At 42.2% G+C, this 26954-nt stretch overlaps 1 protein-coding gene across 8 annotated transcripts in view; it reads right to left on the bottom strand.

The window, feature by feature from the left end:
* Atp9b (ATPase phospholipid transporting 9B (putative)) overlaps positions 1-26954 on the bottom strand; it is a 234565-nt gene that overhangs the window by 16365 nt on the left and 191246 nt on the right. For all 8 annotated transcript variants that reach the window (XM_074069605.1, XM_020163739.2, XM_020163736.2 and 5 more), the window contains 6 exons: positions 11358-11519; positions 10578-10670; positions 7772-7855; positions 7022-7192; positions 4235-4333; positions 2160-2249 (listed from right to left, as the gene is read on the bottom strand). In XM_074069605.1, the coding sequence (XP_073925706.1) occupies positions 2160-2249; positions 4235-4333; positions 7022-7192; positions 7772-7855; positions 10578-10670; positions 11358-11519 (699 nt within the window). The remainder of the gene's footprint in view (positions 1-2159; positions 2250-4234; positions 4334-7021; positions 7193-7771; positions 7856-10577; positions 10671-11357; positions 11520-26954) is intronic.

The following is a 26954-nucleotide window of genomic DNA, read 5'->3' on the forward strand; positions in this document are numbered from 1 at the left end:
TGACTTAGATGATCTCTGTCTTCCTCTGAAGCAAGTATAGGCCACTCCATAAAACCTTCCCATTGGACTATGTTTTTAGGAGGAATTTAACCCCTCCTTCTCAGCAGTTGGCTGATCAAGACCTTGGTTTGCCACACACTTAGGGTCCTTGCCAAGGAGACAGTTCCAGTTCCTAATTGCCTACCTTTTTGAGAAAACCAACTCCCAAAGCCCTGCCTCAAGGGCATGACTTCCTCTTGTTCTGCCTAGAACCCTGGAACTTCTCCCTAGCATGAAGGAGAACACTGGAAATCAGGCTCTCAGATCATGTACTACAAATGGTACTGACAGTAGGAGAGTGTTTTTCCCCAGCTCCTGCTCCATACTGACAGAGCCCATGTAGATTGTACAAAACTTAGGGCTGTACAAAACTCCCTCCTCCAGCCATAGCTGGCACCAACTGTTTCTGCCACCTAAGTTCCCCTGCCTTTTCCCTTCTGTTCTCAGGCAAAGAAGCCCAAAGCCTCATTTGCAGATCCCCTTTGGAACCTCCCAGTGCTCATTTGCACACACCATGACTGTTTCGGTTTCTTCCTCGTTCTCCCTAACTTTGGCTCTTTAATCTGCACATTTTCACTCTCCATAACACATGCATTTTCTGTCAGTCACCACAAACCTTTAAGAGCATGTTAGACAGAGGAGAGCAAAGTAAGTGCCAGGAACTAAGCAGGTATTACCTTGCTACAAGACATTGAAAGGACCAAATTATGGCTCTACAGACACTGTTATTTAGAAATAAGGTACAAATATCAAACTCTTCAGTGTGTGCTGGGAGCAGCAAAGACAATGCCCTTACCTGGGAAAGAGAACATGATGCCTCCCGGCTGTCTCGTGGGTGCTATGGAGAACAGGGCGTAAAGGACCTCACATATTCTCTGATATGTTGGACATAGTGACGGCCAAGGTGAGGGGTGCCCCACTCACTTCCAGGCAGGTGAGGGAGAAGACAGCCACAGAAGTGCAACTGCAGAGGTGCAGGAGTGGCTATCTCAGTGACCACCATGGATTCCACAGTTCATAATCTCTTATGAATTCTATGAAGTATTCCAGGGGTCTCACAGAGATGAGCAAATATAAGAATCAGGAGAAGGAATTCTGGATAACTTAGAACCATCCTTCCTCCTCCTCCTCCTCCTTCTCCTCCTGAGGAAGCCTATCTACTCAAAGTACCTAATGGAATGTTCCATAACCTGAGCTATGGTCTGACCTCTGGTATTAATACTACAGTAGTGAAAACAGCTTAGTCTTCACTACTTCTCCACTGAGAGGCACTGTGGCTCCCCTCCTGAGTTGTGGCTGGCCTTGGTGACCTGCTCAACAACAGAATGAGACCCACATGGCGTTCTGGGGCAGCCAAGGCTCTCTGAGGAAGTTTCCCAGCTTTTGCCCAGACATCTTGGCACAATGCCCTGAGGAAGCTGGTGTCGTGCAAGGTCTGAGATGTTTAGTCGAGAGCCCCAGGCAAAAGTCGTATGGAGAGAGATGCTCAGCCAGCTATGGGTGCAGCCATCTGAGCCTGGTGCCTGATACATGTACAAAACAGGCAATGAGGCTACTGTGAGCATTGCTGCCCTAGATCCTGCCAGCAGTGGGAATCAAGGCTCGGTCAAACCTCCTCGGCCCCCTTCCCCTGGGGCATTCCCTGTGGTCCTTTTAGCACCTTCTACACTCCCAGGTGGCCTGGGAATCAAAAAGTGGATAGGATTTAACTAGACATCTGCTCTGTGTGCCTGATGCATAGAAACCTGGTCCAACATCAGAATCACAGGAAGGTGGCACTATTAGCTACGAGAGGGACCCAGGACAAGCCCTGGAATCACTGAAGTCAACCAATCTCTGAACAGAGAGGGACAAGGGTCATTCAGACATGGCCAGGACTTGTCCTTAGGCCTAACCCATATGTCAGTTGTGACAGGAAAAATTGTGCAAAATAGCAGACATCAGCTGGGCTGCTTGATGAACATGTTTCATTCAAGAAACCCTGGAGCACTTGCATGGAAAGATGGACAGACAGACACATGTTCAGTCAGACACCAGTCTTAGACAGACAGACACATGCTGTGTTATGGACCAGCCTTTCTCAGGAGACAGACACACTCTCAGCTGGGGACCAGTCTTACCTCCAGGGAGTCCCCAGATATGACCAGTGCACAATCATGCTTCCTTCTAAACGCATTCAGCTCCAAATGGGCCTCTCCCCGACTGGCTACCTTCATTAGAGGAGAAAAAAGTATCACAAATTAAAACATCTTCTAAATGAGAGGCACAGACCAAAATGACATTATTTGAGGAATCACAGCATTTAGAACCTAAAGGTGTGTTCCATATGAAGACCTTTTCAAATTCCTCCTCCACTAGAGTGCTTTCCTGCCTGTGGCATTGGAAAGCAGGAAACTTGCAGTGCAGTGTGTGATGCAAGTGCCTTGCACACACCTAAGACTTATGTTAAGACTTACAAGCAAGGCCCCAGCACTAGCAATCACCTGTGCACAGTGGGGAGGGGTTGCTGCTATATAGACTCCTTTAAGAGACAGTGACGATGACTAGCAAGTTTCTAGTGCTTTATATGAGACAATGATTTAATAAAGTGACAGCACGGTAGGTGTGTAGCACTGTTGAGAATCAATCACTGGCTTAGAACCTTACGAACATAGCCCTGGAGAGCAATATTTCATGTCGGATGCCAGCGCTTGAGGAAGTTGAGTTCCTTTTCACCACACATCAGGTAAGAGACCGAAATATCTACAATTAGGTTTTTTATTTAAACATGCCTCTTTTCATAAGATGTGGAAAGATGCAGAGTACTTTTATAAAATTGCTTCTGCCATCTCTGCATGGGTCTCCACTTATCCCATTAGCTTTTGCTTAGTGTCTAAAGGATTAAGCAATCTAAAAGAGTATTATTTCATAATACTGAAGTATCATGGATTTTAGAATGAAAACATGCTAGAAAAAGAAGTACTGATCTTGACATTCTTTCAGTGAAGATTTTATGGGGCATAAAAGTAGTGATATAGGAGTGAAATAAATTAAAAATTTCATGTGATGCAAATTAGTCTCAGGTAGGTTTTATTATGGAAAACTTAATTTGTGGTGCTATAACTGTGACAAAGTCAACAAGAATTGATGGGAAGTTTTATCAGAAGCATTAATAATTTAATTGCAAATAGTAGTCTGCAGGGCCTAGTTGGCAGGGCTGATGCTTCGCAGTGAAGTACATTTACATGTAAATGTGCAAATCACCACTGCCATAGGAGCCAGTGCTGTGTTCCCTCAGCACAGACTTCGTGGCTGCTCACCCACTATCAGTCAAGATCCAAGGAACTGTGTTTCCTGTTTGAATTAAATTCCATCCTAGCTAACACAGACAGTAAACATGTAAATTCAGATCACTGGTATGGTGTCTTTGCACTAGTTCAGGAAGAGCACCTACTCTGGAACAGCAGCAGGTCAAAGGCACGTTCCAGCTCTGTGTTTGCACTCGGCTCACAGGAGCAGCTTCTGCACTACATTAACTCTTATAGCTCAGAGAAAATACTTTAAAAAACCAATACAGGGTTGAGTGTAGTGGTACATGCCTATAATTTCAGCTACTCAGGAGGCCAATCTGGGCAAAAAAAAGTTAGTGAGACCTGTCTCAACAAATAAGCCAAGTGTGATGGTGCAAGCCTGCCATCCCAGTGGGAGGTGTATATAGGAAGATTGTAGACTGTGGTCTGAGGCCCAGATCCAGGCAAAAACTATGAGACCCTACTCAAGAAATGCTCAAAAGAAAAAAAGGGCTGGAAGTGTGGCTCAAGAGGTACAGCACCTGCCTAGCAAGCATGAGGCTCTGAGTTCAAACCCTAGTGCTGCTAAAAGAAAAACAAAATAATAAACTGAGGAGAATATGGTCACGGTGCGCTGTTTAAAGACAGGCATGATAACAGTGAGGACGATAATGATAGTACAATGGAAATGCCATTCAATTCACAGCCTGTTCACTTTATCAAAAAGCAGCTTTAAAATCACATTTCATGCAACTGAATTACTTTAACATGTTCTTACATAAATTGAGTAAGAAAACAATTTTAATGCTTCTTTTTAAAAAGACAATAATTAACAAATAACTACATGTATACCTTCACAAAAATAATAGATTTTAGTTGTGAGCTAAAGTAGTTAAAAGGTCAAAGGGACTTAGAAGCACACTTACTGGTCTGAAAACATGAATGTCTTGTGTCCGAGACACCAGGTGTGAACTTTTGGCAATGCAGGTCGCTGTCTCCAGTTTATCGCCCGTCAGCATCCATATCTGTGAAGCAATGAAACTGATGAACTTCAACAATGCAGCTACACTTCTGCGTCTTAAAAGTGTCTGTCTTTGAGGAGACATTGGTATAACCACATTCACAGCACTGTCACAACAGTAAAAAAGAAAAGCCACCCAAGTGTCCACTGACAGAGAAAAGGAAAATGGGTCCAATCACCCAGTGGCAAACCATTCAGCATTACAAAAGAAGAAAGGCTGGGCACAGTGGCTTATGACTTAAATTCCAGCTACTTGGGAGGGTGAGGTTGGGAGGATTGTGGCTTGAGGCCAGTCTGGGCAAAAAGTGAGACCTCATCTCAATCAGTAAGCTGAGCATGGTGGTGAGTGCCTGTCATACTAGCTACATGGGAGGATCCTGGTCTAAGGCTGGTCCAGGCAAAAATGCAAGACCCTACCCAAAAAATAACAAAAGGAAAAGGGCTGAGGGTATGGCTCAAGTGGTGACGCACCTGCCTAGTGAGCACCTCAGTACTGCCAAAATAAAAGGAAGAAAATTCTGACATACAGAGCAACATGGCTGGACCCTGAAAACATTATGCTGAGTGAAGTCGGCCAGACACTGACAGAGACTGTGCCATTCTGTTCATATAAGGTGTCTAGAAGTCAAATTCATAAGGACAGGAGGGAAAATGGTGGGTGCAGGAGCTGGGGGGGGGATGGGGTGGACAGTAATGGGGAGGATTCAGTTTGGGAAGGTGGACAGTTCTGGGGACGGATGATGGTGACGGTCACAGGACACTGCAGGTGTTCTGAACTCTCATGCACTTTCAAGTAGCTAAAATAGCAAATTTTGTTGTATGACTTGTACCACAATAAAAGTGTCAGTACTGACTTGTTTTGGGGAAGGTAGGTCAGAGCAAGTCATGTTTAGACAAAGCAGCTGGGACCTGGAGCTCATGACTAAAGAGCGGGCTTTGCTGGGCTGAGTCTAATGCACATATCTATTATGCCACATGGTAATATTTACACAGCTTTCCATGCAGACAGACAGGCCAAACAAGACAGAAGGATTGTGAAGACATTTGTTTCAACTTAGTGAAGTCCAAATGGGCACATGGCCCATAGCCAAAAGTTATTTACATCAAACATATCAAATAATGTTATTTTTACATTTAAAAATCAAAATATACATGCACATACTACATATGTATATAGGCCTAGACTATAAAAGACTAAAACATCAGAGCATTTAATATATATATATATATAGCAAGATACTTTATTTCTATTTCATGAAACAGCAAAAAGCTTCCAGTAATATGCTTACTGTCTGAATTTCAATGTTCTTCTGCATCATATAGAAAGATGCATTTTTGGAAACAGGAAGCAGAGAAGCTTGTGTGTCATACTGATTATTCACTCAGGAGTAATCAGCTATGGCTCTTATCTTTCTGCTTTCTGTTTAATTAGCACATTTGTATTCGCTTTCCTGCACCTGAGATGATGCCACATTACTATGACAAAGTGAATAAGAACTGCTATTGCCAAGCAACCCATGTGTCACTTAGGAAATGCATGTGAGATCTGGTTGACATACACCTTTTACTTTCAGAGCAGGATCCAGAGTCAGATTGAGCGTAATGTACAGTGATAAGAGAGTCTGGACCTTAAGACAGAAGTCTTCCACAATTTAACACAGAATCACTGCAAATATCCAAGCCTTTATATTAGGAACAGTTACTACCTCAATATATTGATAATCTAGGCTATTTAAAATGGATAGGCCATCTGTTACTAACTAACCACATTTCCTCACCTGGTGTACATTTTGTTTCTTTGTCAGAACTGAGGTTTGCACTCAGAGCTCTGAACTTGCTAGGCAGGCACTCTACAGCCTGAGCCACACCTCCAGCCCTCACCCGGTGCTGACTATATGCGGAGTCGAGTTTGAGAACTCCTGTGTGAGGTGCTCTGGCCCCAGTGCAGCCTGATGGCGAGCTGGCTGCTGGTACTGGACCCATGTTGATGAGGAGCCACGGGAGAAAAGTGCCTCTGTGTTTGTGTGTGTACTCCTGCATGTTTCTGGAGAAAGAATCCCATTTTTGCCTCAGTGGCCAAGCAGGAGTGTGAGAGCAGCTTACCACTGTGTGTTCCTTTGCGCTTCCCATGTTTGTGACAAGTGTACATGTTGCTTCAGAAGCCCCACTGCAGTCAACACATGATAATATTTGCTTTCTGTCCATGGCCAGAAGCTCTGCAGCATGAGGTGATTCTGCACAGGCAGGATTCAGCAGCAAGTGAAACAAAAAGCCCATATAGGTTCTCCTGCACTGACCTCACCAAATGCACAAGAGCTCACCAGGATGCCCTGGGTTTGAGGAGCATAGAAGCTGCTGCAGTAAGAATGTTTGTGCCCCACCTTGATGGCGCAGGATTCTGACTGGCTGGTGCAAAGTAAGGAAACTAACTGGCAGGGAATGTGGCTGAACCACATGGTGGGGAACCTGGCAGGGACAGGCAGAAAGAAGTCTACAGGCAGGGTCAGTGTGGATGCTTCTGGAGGTGCACTGGTGGTGAGGATGGTAAGGAAGATGGGGAGCTAGGATGAAGCTTTGCCTACAAACTCTTCTACCCACCATTGCATAGGCAGTCACAGAACAAAACCTCAAGGAGAAAAGTAGTTTGCTGAAAAAGGTTTTTAGTTCTGGGTGTCAGGGCGCCAGGCCATACCTTGATGCCGGCATTCCGCAGCATCTCCAACGTGGGCCTCACGTCGGCCTGCAGCTGGTCCTCCACCCCAGTGAGGCACAGCAGCTCCAGCTCTCTCTCCAGGCTCTCTACCACGGCAGCTACTTTCAGAGTCCGATCGTGGATGCTCAGCTTGGCTTGGCTGTATCGGTTCTGGGGATAGAGGGGACACCCCGCACACATATGTACACGTTCCATGTGTGTTCCACAGATGAACTGCACTGGCTCTGAGGACAGAGGAGACAGGCTTGTGTGTGCTCTGTGGGTGCTTGTGATCACTTTTTATGTGGAAATTAACAATGCAGGCTGACTGAGCATCTCCAAGCCGAAAGTCAGATAAACTTTGAGCACTGACATAATGATCAAAAAGTGTCAGATTTTGGAACATTTTGGATGTTTTGGATTATGGATGCTGAACCAGTGAAGTCTATGCAAATATTCCAAACTCCAAACATCTGCCAACTCTGAACCAGCTTGTCCCTGGGTGTGTTGGGGAAATTAGGGATGCTTACCCTGTACTGAGGACATAGGAACTTCTAGCCTCTGTGGAGCCTCCCTTCCCCAAACTGGAGAGAGGGGAGCACAGAGCCCAATCTGGTCATGGCAGCCTACATCCCACAGATGCAGGGACACTGGACTTGCACAGGTGGATGGTCAGGCTGCATTTCAGTGGGGAAACCAGGGCTTACAGGGAAGGCAAGTCTGAGAATGGCAGGAACTGAAGTTGCTCACCTCAAAGTCTTGGTACTGCTCCTCTGTTAGTGTTCTTTTTGCCACCACGAGGGTTCGTAGCCCCTCACGTGCCATGTTTCCACACTGGAAGAGGAGGAGCCAAGTCACGGGTCTCAAGAACATCCTCTGTGACAGCACCACTGTCCTGTCCATACCTCCCTGTGAACCCATTGCCTGCAAGCTGGAGGACTGTGAAGGGGGGTCACAGACCGTCTCTCTTCAACAGAGAGACTCAGGCAAAGCACATGACAGTGAGATGCAGTATCAGCAGTGTATTCATCCCAGCAAAACCCATCATTTCACCTCCTGACCCACAGCAGAGCTTACAGGTGTAACAACCTCCATTTGTTGCTGCACAGCCCCATGCTGCACTGAGAAGAGACTTGCTGGAGGTGGGGTCCCAGCTCCTCTCCTGATGCCTACGGAGTACCTTCCTACCACACAATAGGCTCTCCCCTAAAGTCCCATGGACTTGAAAGGTGACACAGGCTGAGAGTGGTGATAAAAATAAGGACAGTACAGGTAGGTGTGTTGGGGACAGCCTGGGGGTGATAGTGAAAACCCCCTGTGGGATGTAGTAGGAATCAGGTAGAAGACCTTCTTTGCGGTATGGAGGTAAGGTCTCCTGTGGGGTATAGAGGCAAGGAAGTAGAAGATGTCTGGTAGGATGTACCATTAAGATCATATATCTAATGTTGTGGTCTGAAAGCCATTTCTGACAGTAGCTTGAGTTCTTGGGCAAAGCATTATCACAGAAGCTGCTTCACTAGGGCTGCTGTGGACCAAGTAAGTTCATCTGTGTTCTGTCTAATTACAGTGTCTGGCAGACAATCAGTGCCATAAATCTTGGTCTCACTGCTCTATTCTCAACTCATTTAATGCCCTTGAGGGTCAGGCTGATCATGTGATGTGGGGTCACCACCATCAGTCTGATGGGAGGTGAAGGCAGAGGTGAGAGGTAGGGCTGGGGAGGAGGCAGAAGGCAGAGGCCTGACCCAGGGCCCCACACCTGGCCCTGTGGCTCAGGTCTTACTGGGCAGTGAAAGGAGAGGAGCCCTGGAGGAGTCACCATCTGATTTGACTGTGTTGAACACTCAACAGGCATGTGCATATTAAGAGAATGCAGCACGATAATCACGATGATGAAACACTGTCTCTATTCTACTAGAAGCAGAACTCAACAATTTTAGTTGGTGATTGTGTGAAGGAAAAGGCTCTTTCATACATGGGTGGTCGTAGGCTAGGACAAACCAGTCTGAAGTTAGTTGGTAACTTGTTTCAAACTCAAAATTCTGTACTCTAATATCACCAGTTCCTCTGCTGGAAATTTAACCCACACTTGCAAATGTATGCCATGATAGCCATATAAGGCTGATCCCTACCATATTTTGGACAAGGGCCAAGTTTTAAGAAACCTGAGCCAGGCATGGTGGCTCAAGCCTGCAATCCTAGCTGATGGGGAGGATCGAGGTTAAAGGCCAGCCTGGGCTAAAATTTCATGACACCCCATCTCAACCAATGGCTATCACACCTGTCATCCCAGGTGTTTAGGAAACACAAATAGGAGGACTGTGGTCCAGGCTGGCCAGGGAATGAAGCTAGATCCTCTCTTAAAGATAACCAATGTAAAAGGGGCTGGCAGGATGGTTCAAGTGGTAAAGCCTAGCAAGCATGAGGCCCTTAGTTCAACACCAATACTTGCAAGGACACAGATGTTAATCACTGCCCCATGGGGCTTTCCAGCACCCTGCTTTGCTTTGGTTTTTAATAAAGTGAAAGGTTTTCAGACTACAACAATATTACAAAGACACTGGTGAAGGGTCAAAAAGAGTTATCTGTGGAAAGAAAATACAATGTTGAGAAAACAAATGTACACAGGATTTTTGATGAAGTTTTCTTTGTGAAAAACAATCTGACATTATCTGTCTGTTGTAAGACATTTATTGATTTGACCTCATAAAGCTAAATAAATTAAACAAGTATTTTACAATTAATTGCATGTCATTATGACCAAAAGTAATTTTTATGGCATTTGCTAGGTCTTCAGGGAGCCTAATTTATTCATGTCCCTGATTAAACCAAAGTGCCCTGAAGGAGATATTGATTCATATTGCAACACCATCATGAACAGTGGGTGTGGCCGCCATTCTGACAGACATCTCTGAGGGCTGAGATCTGAGTACCAGCAGTATCATGCATACAGGAAGAAGGGTTGTGTTTACAATTACAATAGACCTAAGGTTTATTCTGAAATCTAACTACTGATTAATACACAAACTAGCAATGAATCATATTTATTTAGGGAGAATTTAATATAGGATCACTTATATTTGTATCTTATTTTCTACCATTAAATGAACAAACCAGCATTAGATCGAAATCTGCTTGCAAATATTTAGGTTACAAAATAAGTATCATTTAAAGTATAACTGTGGTTATGTGTACAGTATTACTCTTGAATTCTCTAGAGAATGACTGATGGGATGCTTTCTACTTCTTTACTATTAAGAAAGTACTCTACATAAGGATACGTGAATACACATCTACATGCATTCACACACAAAATAAAAATGGTAGGAAACTAATTAATTAGCACTCCTGTCCTTCCTGCTTTATGAGAATGAAAAGAACTGTAAGCATTTAAAATAATTTAGTTGAAAATAATACCATCCCTGAAAACCTTTCAGTGCCTGGTGTGAAAGTCTGAGAGCTCAATTTATTCCATCAACAGAAGTGTCTACAAGTGGGGAAAAAAGACATACTTTTTTTGTCATCTGCTTACTAGTGCTTAGAATAATGCACTCACCTCCTCCTCCAGCCAATCGTTGTACTGGACAATGGTGGACATGGCTACATCGGCACCTTTCATGTAGAACGTGATCTCTCCTGTGGACTCATCCTGCAGCAGAGCGAGAATAAACACAGGATAGCTGGGCCACCTTGCTCCTTGCAATAACTGATGGCCTTTTAGAAAAGGCAGCAGGAAAGGGATTCTTGGGGATGCTGAGCTACGAGTGTTTTTTCCTATGTGGACTCCACCCTCTAATGCTAGTGCAGTAAGAACCAAGATCACCAAAGTACACCTTAAGATGCTGTGCTTTAATTTTCGAAACAGAATTAGTTAATGGATAAATGACCTGGACTGCAGTGTAAGCAAAAATTCTCTCAGACTTTCAAAGTTTGAGAGAATGTTTTGCTATTTAACAAACTTCCAAGATACGTTTTTGGGATTAGTTAAGAAAAGCTAAATAGAGGTATGTGTTAGAAACTTTATGGTCATAAGTCACTACTACGTTAAGCTCTGTCACACTTTTGTTGAGTACAAAACAAAGTCTAGTTGATTTCAAAAATTAATAGTACCTTTTACTTATTCTGCCTTAGTAGTCTTAAGAATAGATATTTTACATCACCAGATAGTTTATGTCATTATAGCTGCACTAGCTTCTTGGTCCACAAACTACTAGTTCAGGTTTTATTTGTTTTTTCTTTAAAACAAACAAACAAACCACAAACTATAACAAGCATGGAGCTTTTATAAGACCGAAGAAGGATGGAAAGAACTGACTTAAATAAGCAGCACTCGTACCCTGACGATGATGCCCATCCGCTTGCTCTCTGAAGTGAAGGGGAACATCTGCAGGATGCAGAAGGTCAGGACCTGGCCACCAGGCGTCTTCAGCTGCATGGACGTGAGGTCTCTGCTGATCAGAGTGAGCCCAACACTCTCTGTCCACCGCACCAGCGCAACCTGAGGAGACTACAGTGAGTGAGGCCCAACTGCCTGGACAGGCTGTGTGAAACAACAGGCACACCGGTGTGCAGAGAGCTGGCTGAGTCATGGTGGACGCACAGGAGCTTACGGTGCTGACAACTTTCGTTTCTGTGGTCATGTCACGTGTGTACTTTCAATGACACTTTCACAGGTGAATGATAAGCAATATGGCAAAAACCCCTTGATCTTATGATCTAAAATAGACCACTGTGCATCATAAAGACCTGCTCTTTTCAATTAGGTTTCCCAGAATCACGTTGCTTTACACCCTGGAAGGGGGCACACATCTGCCAGTCCCAGAGAGAGCCCTGCAACCTAGAAGGAACCAACAGGCTGAATTCTGTTATACTGATTTTTTTCCTAACATAAGATATAGACTGATACTTGATTAATTAACTCTACATTAATGTGTCTACACAAAATAGCTGAACAAGTCAAGGGACAGCCAGCCTGGGCTCTGAGCCCTGAACTGAGAGCCCAACTGCTACAGTCAGCAGGGCTGTGTCCAGTTATTCACTTGGATGAGGTTTGTCTTCCTCTTCTGTAACGTGGAAAATATACTTGCAAACTGTTCTAAGGCTGAAAAAGGGTAGTAGAGTTCTTGGCATATGTAGGTACTCAAAAATAAGAGGATTAAAACTTAATCCTAAGTGGAACAATAAACTTTAAAGTTAGTAATACATGAGCAGCATTTTATGACAATAAGTATTTTCTGAAAAAAGGGTTGTTTTCAAAACAACTTTATTCCAGGACATTAAGTAGTTAAAACATGATACAGGAACCCTATCAACAGGTAAAGGAATATCCTCCAGTTGAGCCTATGTGGCCAGAGGATGGCAAGGGACCACAAGGGTCCAGTGTCTTCATCAGCTACCACAGCCCAGCAAGACCTTGCCTTCCTTAAGTGGTCTCCTGAGGCTCAGCCTCCCCAGCCTCTGTCCTATGAGCATGGCCCTGCCACCTGGCAGAAAAGTACAAGTTTCAGGACCTAGCTGGCCTCTCTAAGCAGGGCCTCTCCCAGGGCAGGGTGAGCTCATCCTAGTCTCAGTTTTCACCAACCATACTGACAGGGTTTTACTTTAGGTTTTAGGAATGCAAAATCATTTTAAGGACATTTTAAATTCTGTCTTAGGTCAGGCTGTTGTGAACTTGATCTTAGTGTCTTGTGATGTTTATGTGAGGATAAGTTTATGCCTTTAGGGAAAGTAAGGTAAAATTCTCAGCAATTCTACCTCTGAGCCTAACCTCTTGGGCTGAGGTTCTGCAGTTTAGACACAAGGTTGCACTGTCTCAAATCTGTTTCCTCATGGGCATAATGGTCATGAATGGCTGAGGTCATATTTCAGATCCCTAGGCACAGGGGGAGCCCCAGTGGGATGCTGAGCACACTCTAGTTACCAATAGGTGTGAGGGTTCGAATCGCAGCTCTTTTTACAGAAGCCATCTTTGCATGTACTCTCACGCAGAGTAGGAATCATTTTTAAATTAGGGTTTCTAAGTAACTTCCTAACCCAAGTACAGAATACTCAGGGGATCTCGAGAGTCTGGGCTGGAGAGCTGCTTCTTCTCTTTGGATGCTGAGAGCTCTCGGTGTTCATGGTGAGTGGGACAGTGGTGCAGGACCACCAAGGACTCAACAGGCTTGTGAGAGGGAGGGAGCACAGGGTAGAGAGAGCATCATGATGCCCAATGCCCTTCCCCTCTAGGCTATTGTCAGCCCATCCACAGCCCATCCACAGCCCATGCCTCACATTCCACAAGGGCTCTATTTGCTTACTTCCTGTATGGTTAGAGACCCCAAGGGGTCTCCTAAAGGAATGAACTAGATAAGTGTGGTTATTGCTTTTGGATGACAAATGCACATATATATTCAAGCAGTTTCAAATTACTACAGTTGCAAATTATATGCAGTTAATCAGAGAAAAAACTATCTTTTATAACTTTCTGATACTTTAAAAAAGTTTATATAGTGGAGTTAGCCTATGATATGTAGAATAAAATAATTTTTAAAGAGCATGATTGAGAATGAAATGAACTGATATTTTTATTCCAGTTACAAAATCAGAAATACATTTCTATAAAAAGTCATAAGGGACAGGGGATGGAACAAGCTTTTTCAACTCATCTTGCATCCTTTATCTGTGACCAGGAAACAGAAAGTGACATGAGGTGCCATCTGCAGTTTCTAAGCAGCGTACAACCAGCCCTGCCCTAATGAAAAGAGGGAGGTTAACCCGCCACACAACTCCTGCCTCTGACCTCAGGACCCTCCCCTCCAGAGCCTGAAGAGGGCTAAAGGCTGCAGCTCCACTCTGAAGCACAGCCCCACCGCCTTCATCACTGTCTCTGGCCCTGCTCCCCACCGGTTTATTCCACAACCCCAGATTCTAAGCACAACTCAAAGCCCACTTTCTGAAGTAGCAATGACCACAGGCAGTGCTTGAATTTCTTTTCAGCCCAAACTTATCACTTAGACATACAAATTTCATTTAAGTGAATAAAACTGTAATAGTTAGTGAATATCAGAATGCCAAGTAAAGAGAATGAACTGTATTGAATAATTATTTTGCTAATGACAACACTACGAAATTAAACAATTACTTTCATTTCTCAGAGAAAAGCCTAACTGATCTCCTTAACTAACCCTGCAGATTGGGCCAGGGCATCTGTGAGTACCTGCCCAGTTTCTACACATAGTCCAGGCTGGGGGCAGTGGGGCACCCAACAATCCTGGCTGAAGAATTGCTGTCCAGGAAAACATCTGACTTTGACCCTTCCTGCTTAGTATGTGTGATTGGGCAAAACCTCTTTATTTCTAAAACTTCTGATTAAATTGCAAAATGTACTCACCAGACTGGCATGTGAAATTTAATGAGAAACAATGCTATCAAGCCAGAAAAAAATCCAAGGTCCTGACGTTCTATGCATCTGAAGCAGACCAAACTACATCTGATTTGCAGACTTTCTGAGTACCTTGTTGTAGGAGATAGTCAGAATTCGACCTTCCCACAACCTTGAGCCAACCCCATTCTCAACATATAATTGTTGCTTTTTCCTTTTGTGAAAAATATATGAAGTCAGCACATTTTGACTTTTGTCCATTTTGAGGGTCTTAGTAAGATCTCTGTGCTCTTTCTAAGACAAATGATATAAACGGTTAACACTTGTCAAACACTGAGAAACTGCTTGCCTACACATTCTTGCTTGTGGTTTTCCTGTTTTGTGAGAAAACTGAAAATCTGACCCTCCAGGATGCTTCTGATGAGGCCACTGAGTCACTGTACCTATACAGCCCCATCATCTCTTGCTAGTGCCTGTGAGAAAATCAAACTGGCTTTCTGTACCTAGGTTTTGGAGTGGTTTGGCACACAGCAGTAGTGACATGCATTCACACTGTTGGCATGAGTGTTCTCGTGCTGGTTTGGGACTGCATGCTACATGCTCAACAGTGTGTCACAGAGGAGCTGGAATTAGAATTCTCACTCCAAGTCTCCAGGGTGTTAGGATAGACTAGTGCACGAAGATCCTAAAATCATCAAGCGATGATCCAGTACTGTAATTTAGAATGTCAGCTACATGCTCCAAATTACAGTACTAGAAAAGACATGTGGATACCAAAAGAACCGATCCCAGACTACAAGGAAGCAGGGCACATTCCTGAGCATCACTTCCAACCCAAGATCAAGGTAAAACTCACTATGGTTTTTGCCAATACAACTTCTCTATAAGCTGCAAATGATCTAATACTCCAAGATTAATTTTCCATTTACACAGTGAAAGGTTACTATTACATTGTGACCTGTAAATTGCATCTTTCTGCGAGCACCCTATCATCTTGTGGTGCCCCACTGCAGTCAGGACTGAGGCTTTCTATATTTGGTGGCTCACATCTGTTTATTACTTAGTTTATGCTTGGTTTCACAGCCCCTTTGGGTTAGCAGCTTATAACACAAATCAGCTTCTTACATCTAGTCCATGTTTGGTTCAACTGCTGTAATTGGCAGTTGTCCTGAGTATTAACTCTATATGAAGCCAACCAACCAACCAAACAAAAAAAGAGTAGAAGTCAACTTTTTCACATGGCAGCTGCTTTACTTACTGTCCAGAGGCAGCTGGCTTGCTATTGTGCAGAATTGTTTTGATAATATAGAAGTAAGTATTTCTGTATTAGGTGTATAAAAATATGAGTGCCCTGGAGGAGGACTGCAGCACCTTCACAGCACCTGCACTGAATTCCTGCCTGTGGGTTGTCTTACCAAAGTCAGACAAGTTTAGGTGCCCTCCCCCGACCCGCAGGGACAGTGGACCTCTGGCACCAGCAGCTCTCCAGCTCTGGGGCAAGTTGATATGTTGCACCTCAAGGTCTGGGGCAGAGTTACTGGGCGACTGAGTAGTGAAGGAAAGCCCCGCGAATTCTCTTGGTATACTTGAAATGCAGTCATGGTGTTCTTTTTAGAAAGCTCTTAGAAAGACCTGACATCTGGTGATGTTAAATATCGTAATGAAAGCAAAGGCATTTCAGTGGCACTGACAGTTTGATGTAATTTTCTTCCTAGAAGTTTAGGCAATATGTATACATACATTTATATACACATACACACACTTTGGGGACTGGGAATGTGGCTCAGTGGTACATGTTCCTAGTGTGTGCAAGGTCCTGGGTTCCCAGCACAAGAAGATAAAATAAAAACAATACACATGCTTTCTAAAGCATGTAAGCTCCCAACAAAGAAACCGACAGCATCATCACACAGGTAGTGAATTTTCAAGTCACATGTACAGGAAGTGGCCAGCTGATGGGATAAGCCCCACATAGGTCCAGGGAAGCCAGGCTGCACCACAGCACCCCCTCTGGACTCAGGTCTGCTGGGGAGGGCAGATAGCAGGGCTGTGAAGATCAACAGCCCATGGTGGCTCACTGCTTGGTGCTGTAGTGGCAGGAGTAAGGATAATACAGTTCTCAAATTAAAACAAAATCTTTTGTTTAAAGTGATTTAAAAGTAGAACATTGAGGGGGCTGCCAGAGTGGCTCAAGCTGTAAGAGCAGCTGCCTAGCAAGTGTGAGGCTCTGAGTTCAAACCTCAGTATGGCCAAAAAAAAGTAGAAAATTGAGCAGAATTCTCAAAATGTGAGCAAAAAATGTCAATTGGAAGTGTTATCAGCATATGCGGGTGTGGGGACTCCTGGGTACTGAGAAAGGATGGGGGTGGCAGCCTACTTTCACCCCCTCCCCATGTAAGCTGGGTCAAAGGCTAAAGAGTCTCTTTTCTTGTACATTTCTAGTTAGCTTTTAAGTCATTTATTTACATACAAAATGTAAATCAACTCAAAGAAGTAGAGAGACCTATATAAAATTAAATCAATGGCTGCTGCTGTGTGGGAGGCTCTGCAATAGAGGAATCCCTTTAGGATTTTGTCCTAGACTTATACACACGGCGTATCACATTATGTCCAACAGATCCACAACTAACTCAAGTCCAACTTCTGGCAGTAAACAGAGTTGAAGTACTGTCCAAACACTCTAGGTCAATTCTCTTAAATCCTCCTGTGCTGTTTACACAAATGAGAAAAATAGGGGACAAGTGACAAAGACTTAGGGGTAACTTTACTCTTCAAGTTGGAAGCTGTGGGTTTCCATCAGCCAGACCATTCTGTGGTCTGAAGGAATCTAATAAGACCCTGGGCTTTCATCATGTAAACACAGGCAGGAAACCACTACTCTGTTTCTGTTTTCTTTGTTTGGAGTGGGGAAAAGCAGGGGAGAAACAATGAAAAAAAAAAAAAAAACCCATGGAATACGTCAGCAATGGAAAGCATTCATAACTTAAATTTAACTTCACGAACAGCTCTTTCTTACCACATCTTGAAGAAGATCTCACTAAGACAGGTCTGTCCTCAACTTTTATTTCCTAGTCTGTGATAAATTTCCAAGTTTCCTGCAAGTCAACCAGAAAGCTCTCTCTTGCTACCTTACAGTGAAGAGACCAGATGGTGAAGAACACTACAGGGAAGGCAAAAACCATGTCTGAGCAAAATGGGACTTTAGGTATTAGCTCTCACCCAAATACCACATGGCTTGTTGGGATGAAACCTAACCTGAAAAGCACTTTTCTTCTGTACTTTAACATTTCAGTATCAAAAGGCAAAAGTTAAAAGGAGACTACAACCCCTGAAACACCTAGCTCTACTAAGGAAAGTTACTGAAAAACCCACAGTGAGATCTAAACCATGCGACCATGTACAATGGCCCCAGTTATCATTAATAAAGGAGTACTACAAGATAAAATGCTAAAGAGATGTTGAATATCACAGTGATGAAAACTGCTTAAACCATTACCGTAAAGTAACTGAAAAAGAAAAGTGTGCTTGGGAAAATTCTGAACATTTACTTGTAAAGTGAACACATACAGTAGGCTATTTTTTTTTTTTTTTTTTGGTGGTAGTGGTGTTTGAACCCAGGGCTTCATGCTTGCTAGGAAGGTACTCTACCCCTTGAGCCACTCTGCCAGTCCTGTAGACTACATTTTTAAAAATTAAAATCTCCACTGAGATATGCTATACTCTTGGGCAGGAAGTCATCATGTGAGAATTATGCCCCACTCCTCAAAAGTGAAGCACTTTCACTTCTGCACAGGAATCTTCTGCATGGGAGAGTTGTCTGTTCTCTCTTGATGATGTTTATTCGATCACTTACCTTCCTAACTATGGACTCACAGATAATGGCTTTATATGATGTATTATAACCCAATACTACTTTTCTTGTTTTGCTGCTTAATTTATTCCAGCGTTGGCCTTTGGGACCTTTCCCATTAGTTGGAGAATTCCTTCATATCCTCACCGATGTGGTAGGACCTTTCTCATTTGTTCATATTTTGATCATTTCCTCATTTCCTGACACTACAAGATGTTCCAGGCTCATCCTATATATTTTCTGCCCTGATACTACAAACCAGCCATTTCTCCAAGGAGCACTGGGTATATCCCACCCCACAGAGGATAAGTTTATATTAAGTTGGACAGTAGGGGCACTCTCTTATACTACTACCTCTGACTTACCAAAGTATGATATAAATAGACATTGTCACCTGTTCTCTAAGGACCTGAGAGCAACACCATTACACTGGTTGCCTCTTGACTTGACTAGTGTTGCCATGTATCATAATAGTTTTGTAAATTAAATCCTGTAACACATTATTTTTATGGTATTTTACAGTCAATATTCATGTCTCTTTTCAGTGATGTAGTTATTCAAATCTTTTGCCAATGTTTTTTTTTTTTTTTTTCTTGAGAAGTGAACATGTTGCGGGATGATCGCTACAGAACTGCCAACTAGTTGGGCTAGTTGAGCAACTTTCTTTTTTTTTTTTGATGGGTTATCCTTTTTATTTTTTTTTTTTTCATTTTTCTTTTATTATTCATGTGTGCATACAAGGCTTGGTTCATTTCTCCCCCCTGCCCCCACCCCCTCCCTTACCACCCACTCCGCCCCCTCCCGCTCCCCCCCTCAATACCCAGCAGAAACTATTTTGCCCTTATCTCTAATTTTGTTGTAGAGAGAGTATAAGCAATAATAGGAAGGAACAAGGGGTTTTGCTGGTTGAGATAAGGATAGCTATACAGGGCTTGCCAATGTTTAAGTTGGGTGGTTGTCTTCTCATTATCGAGTTTTGAGAATTCCTTATACGTTTAGTTTATTAGTCATTGAATGGAGATGTATTTTGCAAACATTTTCTGTAAGTCTGGGTGGTCTGCTTTTAACAATGTCTTTTGAAGAATATAAGATTTTCACTCTCAAGTCTTTTGTAATGTGTGCTTTTGGTGTTCTATAAAATCCTTGTTTAACTAACCAAGGCTACAAAGACTTCCCTATGTTTTCTTCTAGAAATTTTATACTCCTAGGTTTTACATTTAGGCCTATGATGAGTTAATTTTTCATGTGTAGTGAAGGAGTGGTAGTGGCTGTCCATTTGTATATGGTCTGTCTCTAAACTCAAAGGCTCTTCCTTCCTATATCAAATTTCCTTGGCATCTTCATAAAAAACAGACATTTTAAAACTCTTGTATTGCATAAACACAAAACGTTAAATCATATTTAGATACTCTTCACTGTTCATAGTTTTTAGTATTTAAGTCCTACACACAATTTGTTAGATCCTGAAGTACTTCTCGCATTTCTTTTCGTGCTTGGTAAGTGGTATATTTTTAAAATTTTAATTTCTAATTGCTCATTGCTAGTATGCAAAAATGTAAGTCATTTTCTAATATGGACATCCTAATGTACAAGGCTGGTAAATTTACTTTTTAAGCTTTAATTTTTTTGTGTGTGGGACTTTCTATGGAGACAACCACTTCATCTATGAAAAAACTGAAGTCTTTATTAAAAGCCTTCTCTCCAAGTGGCATACTTGTTCCTTTTCCCTCCTTGCTGCTGCTCTGGTGAGGAGCTCTAACAAAATGCGCTGGCAGAGGTGAGAGAGAAGACGGCACCCTTGTTTATTTCTGAGCATTAGAGGAGACCATTATCGTCCATGGCATGTTCACTGAAAGACTTTATAGATGCTGCTTAAGAAGCTGAGGAAGTTCCCGCTCATTCCTGGTGTACTGAGAGGGTTTATTTATCTTTTAAAATCAGGAATGGATGGCTGCTTAAATCCTCCTCCCCCTGAAAAAAATTAAAAATTTTAAAGATTTTCCTCTTTGGTGTGTGGACTGGTGACTGCAGAGTCCCTCTGCATCTCCTGGATAAGAACCATTTAATCACAATGTGTTGTTTTTCATAGGTTTTTGGATGTGATCTGCATTTTTAACAGATTTTGTATCAATGTTCTTAAGTGATATTGTAGTTTTCTTGTAATGCTTGTGTCGGACTTTGGTATCAGTTAAACACTGACATTCTAAAGTTAGTTGGGACCTGGGTGCCAGCAGCTCACCCCTGTAATCCTAGCTACTCAGGAAGCAGAGATTAGGAAGATCATGGTTTGAAGCCCGCCCGGGGAAACAGTTTGCAAGACCCTATCTTGAAAAAACCCATCAAAAAAAGGGCTGGTGGACTGGCTCAAGGTATAGGTCCTAAGTTCAAGCTTCAGCACTGCAAAATGAAAAAGAAAGGGAGGGAGGGAAGGAAGGAAGGAAGGGAGGGAGGGAGGGAGGGAGGGAGGGAGAGAGGGAAGGGAGCAAGGAGGGAGAGAGAAAGGATTTCTTCTTTATTTTTTGGGAGAGTTTACATAGGATTGGTGTTATTTCTTCACTGAAGGTGGTAGAATTTGCTATTAAAGTCACCTGGGTCTACAGTGTCCTTCTGGGAAGGTCTGTAATTAAAATTAAAATTTCTTTAGTAATACAGGACCCAACTACCTCTGAGTTACTTCAGTAAGAACTGGAGAGCTGGACGGAAACATGTAAGCCTGGTTTCCTTTGATTGGACAACCATGTCTCAAGTGGTAAGTGGCTTCTTCAGACCCAGAATGAGAAATTCCTGGCTCCTGGCCCTGTGCTTTTTCTAGAAGGTCCTTTTGTGCTGGCAAAATGTAGAACCACAAAATATCCTAGTATGAAATGTGAACTCACAGGACATCCTGGGTGAGACGTGGACCCACATGATGGCTTAGTGTGCAGTGTGGACCTCGGAACATCCTTGTTCATCAGTGGCACTGGTGATCACAGACATCTTGTCCTAAACATCACTGTAATGGGGATGGTGGTAGTGTTTGCTTGGTATCACGTGCCAGGTTAAGAAAGTAAGTATCTTTTACAAGGGGTACAGCTCAGTAGTAAGGGCTTGGCTGGCTTGTACAAGTCCCTGGGTTCAATCCCCAGTACTCAAAAAAAAAAAAGTATCTATTTTGACTTTCTATTACAAGATATTTTTGAGCTAGGAATATGTGCTGAATTGCCTTTTATCAAAATGTCTCTGATGACTTGACTTATAAAGTCATATTAATATATTTTCTCCCAGGATAAAGACTACTTAGTCATGCTTTTAATCTAGTATAAAGTTTCACTTGGCATTAGTTTTCAGGATTTCTACATCTTCAGTCATAAGATGTACCTGTAAATTTTTTTTTATGTTATCTTGGCCAGATTTTAGGATGAGGATGAAGATGGTTCTCCTCAATGAATTTTGAGGTTTTGGAAACTTTTCCTTGTTCCACAAAAATCTTTATAGCGTGAGATTTATATGTGCTTCACAATTACTGACCTATATAAATCAATCTGATCCAAAGCTGCTTTTGGGGATATTCTGAGTATCTTTTCTGGTCTACTCAGCTTTCTTTAGATTCAACTTTTCTAATTTATGTTCAGTTACTTCAACTGAGGTTTTCAAAAATGTTAGCATTGGAGCAACATTTAATATTCTCTGGTGAAACCTTAGCATAATTTACATGTGTGTGCTCAGTGCATGTTCTTTGGGTTATATCAGTTTTTTTTATCAATGCTTTTCCCATCTCATTAACCTCTCAAAGAATCAGCTTCTGAACTTACTGCCTTCTCCGTTATTGCTTGCTGTATTTTCTTTGATTTTTTTTTTCTTCCCACTGTCTTTTGTTTCTGTTTTTCTTCTACAGTTGTGGTTGCATGCCAAATTTTCTCATTTTCCTCCTTCTTACTGATGCACGAGGCCTAGATGTGCTCATGGGCACTCCCACTGCTCCCTTCTCTGCTGTGAAGCCAGGTGTACAGAGTGGCACCTGTGCAGGTGCAGGTCCCTGCTTCCTGTCAAGGCATCTGTGGATGGCTGCCCTCTTTACCAGGAGCCTTTTAAGTCCTATTCTCTCTGTTTGGTCAGATTGTTTACCATGTGCGTTGTCTTTTGAAAGACCACCTGAAAATGTGCAAGCCTTTGGCTCAGAGCACATCTCGGGCAGTTAACCACAGCTGCTCACTTATCCAATCTGCATGACCCTCACGTTAAGGGGAGGGCCACTGACACATATGGGCTCTCTAATGGGAGTGAGTTTGCAGTGCTGCCACGTGATTTTAATTTTTAGGTAATTCTGTAGGTAATCAGACAAAAAATTGTGAGAGTGGTAGATCAAATACATTTCTTATATGCTTCTGCATTAATATGGAGCAAACTGCTGCTATGCTTTATGACAGGAAGTAATCACTGGGGTATCTTTCTCTGAAATGTAAAGTGATAACCCAGAATTAGTATATTTCAAATGACTGTATCTCTAATAAGCTTTTAGAGATTTCTAACACACAATGTGATTATTGATAATAAATCAAAGGTAAAAAAAATTGAAACATGAATGTAAAAGACAAACTTAAGAACTGGGGGCATGGTGTCAAAGATAAAGCCCTGAGTTCAATCGCCAGTACTGCAGACACACACACATGCACACAGACACGAACAAAGACACACACACAGACACGCACATGAGTGCCTGAGCTAAATCTTGTCCGAATGCCAGTTAAGCAGCCTCTGTCACAGGCATTTCATTTGCACATTCACACTTTTCCATGCTAAGCAACCAGTGTAGGACAGTCTATCCCAGAGTCATATCACACGGGAGGAAATAAAATACAGGGCAGAGCTTTGCCATTGGTTTTTCTCTATCATTTCATTATCCAGAAATGTCTGTGCTACTATTCTCACAAGCTTGGCAGAAATTTCCCTTCTCACATTAACAAGTACACACACGTAGCTGCCAACTCTACTCTAAAGATACGTTTTTTTACCTTGCATCTTATAAATCATAATCTAATCATTGACAGCTCATCATTTCTGATTGCAGTTATTACAATCAGTGTTATAATTTAATAGAATTATTAACTTAAAATGCAATTTGATCATCTGGAAAAACTGCTAATCAATATTCACAGTCAAGCTATGTAGTATTTATTCTCTATTGGTCTTGAAGGTCACAGAGTGAAGGCTTTGTGTCACTGACAATGATTTGCTCCTCACAAATATATTGACAAAATACCACAATTAGTCTTGCTTCAACAGGCACACACAATAAAATGAATTAAAAATACAGCATACAAAAGACTAATAGGGTGAATATGATCAAAGGACATAATATGCATATATGGAAATACCATAAGGAAACCCCTTAATAAATGCTAATAAAAATACAGGGTGTCACACTACAGACATTAGCACTTACTTCTGTAAGTCTGAAAGCAGTGCCATTAAAGATGTAACAATCCTCCATTCTTAAACAATCCACATATGGCTTGTCATTAATTCTAACTGATTCATGCCCAAAAATACACCTACATCTTGAAATAACATTTAAATTCAGAACTTACTAATATGAGAAAATGCAGATAATGAGAGGAAATAATGCTACTGATAAGTTACTGGTTTACAGGAATAAGTGGTCTTTAGTAATCATGGCCAATCAATCTTTTTGGACCAAAAGCAGCAGGGGTCATACTCTGCCTTGATCACCTGCATTGATGACTTTGGCACTGTGAGGTTTTGAGCTTATGCTTCTATGATTGTTTATGACCTACGCTCAGTACTGGCTTTCTGCAACTGGAATTGCACTGGACTTACACTCATACATGAAGAGGTCTGCCTTTTAATTCCATGAACGAATTTGCAGCAAACAGTTAACATTTTCTCAGGTGGAGTTTACTATGCAGAGCTTGTAGAGGCAAATGACAGGCGGGCAGAACTTTCTACTCTCTCAGAGAAAATGAAATATTGATCACTTATCATAAGAAACAATGACCAGGGTATAAGTAAGCTGCACCTCATGAATACTAAGTTAGTGATTTTCACTCTGACATCATCACCACTTTCTATACTTTCAGTACCCCAAACATAGCCTAGGCAACGTGCCACTGGAAGTACTTCCTGCTGATGCCTCATGGGGCCCTTAGGGATCAGAATTAATTCTCCTTCTATCCCATTATTTGTATATAAAAATCCACTTGGGTATATATGTTGGGAAGATAAAAGGTCCTTTCGTTTTCAGGAAAATGAGAATTAAGTCTGCTTATCTGCGAAGAATAGCAACTGTGATGTCACAGACTCAGAAACTGGGGACCTTTACTTAACAAGTTACATTCTTCCCACAATAAGACGATACAAGTGCTTAACACCGATGGGGCTTGGAATGGGACAGTGTGTTTGCAGAATGTATGAAACTAGGACATCTACTTAATAAACAAATGACAGTCTTTCTAAAGGATAACATGCTGCAAGTGCCCTGAACTGATAGGTCTGTAAGAATGGCACTCATAAGAAATGTATACAACTAGTCAAGTCTCTTAAATGATAACGCTGCTTATTAACCACATGTATTGTGATAGGTCAGAGCTGAGGTTAAACAGAAAACATCAATTGAACCACTTCCCTAAATAAAGCTCCAGGGTGTAATATTCTGAGCACTTTATTCAATAAAAAATGCTTTTAAAACAGTACTTTGGTGATTGGGAAACATTGCTACCATCCTTCACCCTAACAGCTGCAAAGTTCAATACGCTGAACAACAGCCCGTTAGATGACTTTCCTGAGGCTCTGGGATCTGCACACATCACATCAATACTGCTCTTGGAAAATTATGATGCAGCCACTGTCTTCATTTTCAGATTCAAAATGTGTCAGGGATATTTCACATCCATGATGTCCTGCTACTTTTAATCAGTGTCCACTTTCTAAACAAGTCAAAAAACTCAAATAGGGTGAGTGGTTTTTCTGTTATGAAATTACAACTCTTAGTAAGTAATCTTTGAGGTCTCTCTCTACTGTGAATTCCTAAGTTAAGCATTAAGAAAGGTTATGACATATAAGAACTTAAAAAATCCCAACTTTCAACAAAATTTATATTTCTTTTGGTAGATAATAAGGTAAATGTGTAAAATATTATTTTCTAAACTTCCAATAAGATTTCCTTGGAAAATCTCTGGTTTAAAATTCCCACTCTCATGACTGGGAAAATAATTCCTTCTCATATGAATTGTTGAGGATTTCTGCAACACTACAATAGAATGAACTATGTTCATCATTGTTAAACCTTTTCTTTTTCTTTAAAAGAAAAAGCAGTTACCTCTGCATATGTTTCAAAGCCTACGCTGGAAGACTGAGATTAATATAAATCTTAACATCTTTCAGTTTTAGATCCACACATTGCCTATGATTGGTGATTGTGCATCCTAGGTCCCCTACTACCGAATAAAAATTGTGACACATTCCAATTTAGAAGTCGTAGAGGAGTGGCTACCAGAGAGGAGTACATATTTGCCAACCAACATAACTGATGAGGCACAGGGTGGTGGTGGTAAGGGGAGCCTGAGGGTAGTGCCCAGCAACTAAGCAATGAGGAATGCTACCCTGCAGTGTGTGAGCAAAAGATGGAGCACCACCTCCTGCATATCACCAGTTTCCCCTTTATTCTGGAGCATTTCAGAAATCACTAATAGTTCAACAAGTCCTAATTTTCACAGATTATGAATGCGTTTTGTAAGAGAAGTGGCAATGTGACTCACAAGAAGGAGCTTAAGTTCTTCATCAGTTTCATGATATACCAATGAGGAAAACACCTCACCCTGTCACACACTGCCTGGCCTCCAAGCCTGCCTTTGAAATCTGGGTCCAAGTCTCCATGACCCCGTAACTCTTGCATTTTGCCCACTTGTAAAACAAGCATTACTGGGCAATGCCAAAGTCTACCACCAGCTTGAGCAGCATCTTGGTCCCTGTGGACTGTAACTCCAATGGCCTCTGAATGACTGTGTGGCTGAACCCAGGAAAACACTTCTCTAGGTAGCCCAGTGTGTGCAGTGCTACCCCAGATTCTCTCTTCTCAAGGGAAGCTCTTTAAATGAATTTACCATCTCACACCCTGCATCTTGTGATGAGTGAGGTCAATTCCTGAGAGAGCCTCAAGGCAGGTTTCCTATTGTTCCAGCGCAAAGTACTAGGTTTCTTTTAGCAACCACACCTTCCTTTTCCAGAACTTTCAACTCACTCCTTTTATGGCCAGACTACATTTTTTTACATCTTTCTGCTCAGTTTTTTGCTCCCAATTCTATTGTAAGACATTAGCTAACCACAACCAGCAATAACCACACCACAGCCTGAATGCTACACTGTCATAAAATTTCTTCCTCCAAATTAATTAGTCTACTACTTTTAAATTCAGCTTCAAAGTCTCAAGAAATGGACAAATGGAGACAAATTCTTTGCCGAAATGTAATATTAATGGCTTCTAGTCCAGTTCTCAATAGAGTCCTGTTCCCACTGGAAACCTTCTGAGCCTGGCCTATGGCTTTACTGCCTGTGTTCCTATTGGTGTTCTGCTCTTCTGAGCACCCATCAAGCTCTGCTTATAGCATTTTAAGCTGACTGTTGCCTGTTTCTGAAAACACTTCCAGATTTCTCCTATAAGCCAGTTCCAAAGTCTTAACCACGTGATTAGATTTAGTCACAGCAATGATCCTAGTTTTCTGGTA

The sequence above is a fragment of the Castor canadensis genome, chromosome 4 (genome assembly GCF_047511655.1).
Source record: "Castor canadensis chromosome 4, mCasCan1.hap1v2, whole genome shotgun sequence".
Taxonomy (NCBI): Eukaryota; Metazoa; Chordata; class Mammalia; order Rodentia; family Castoridae; genus Castor; species Castor canadensis.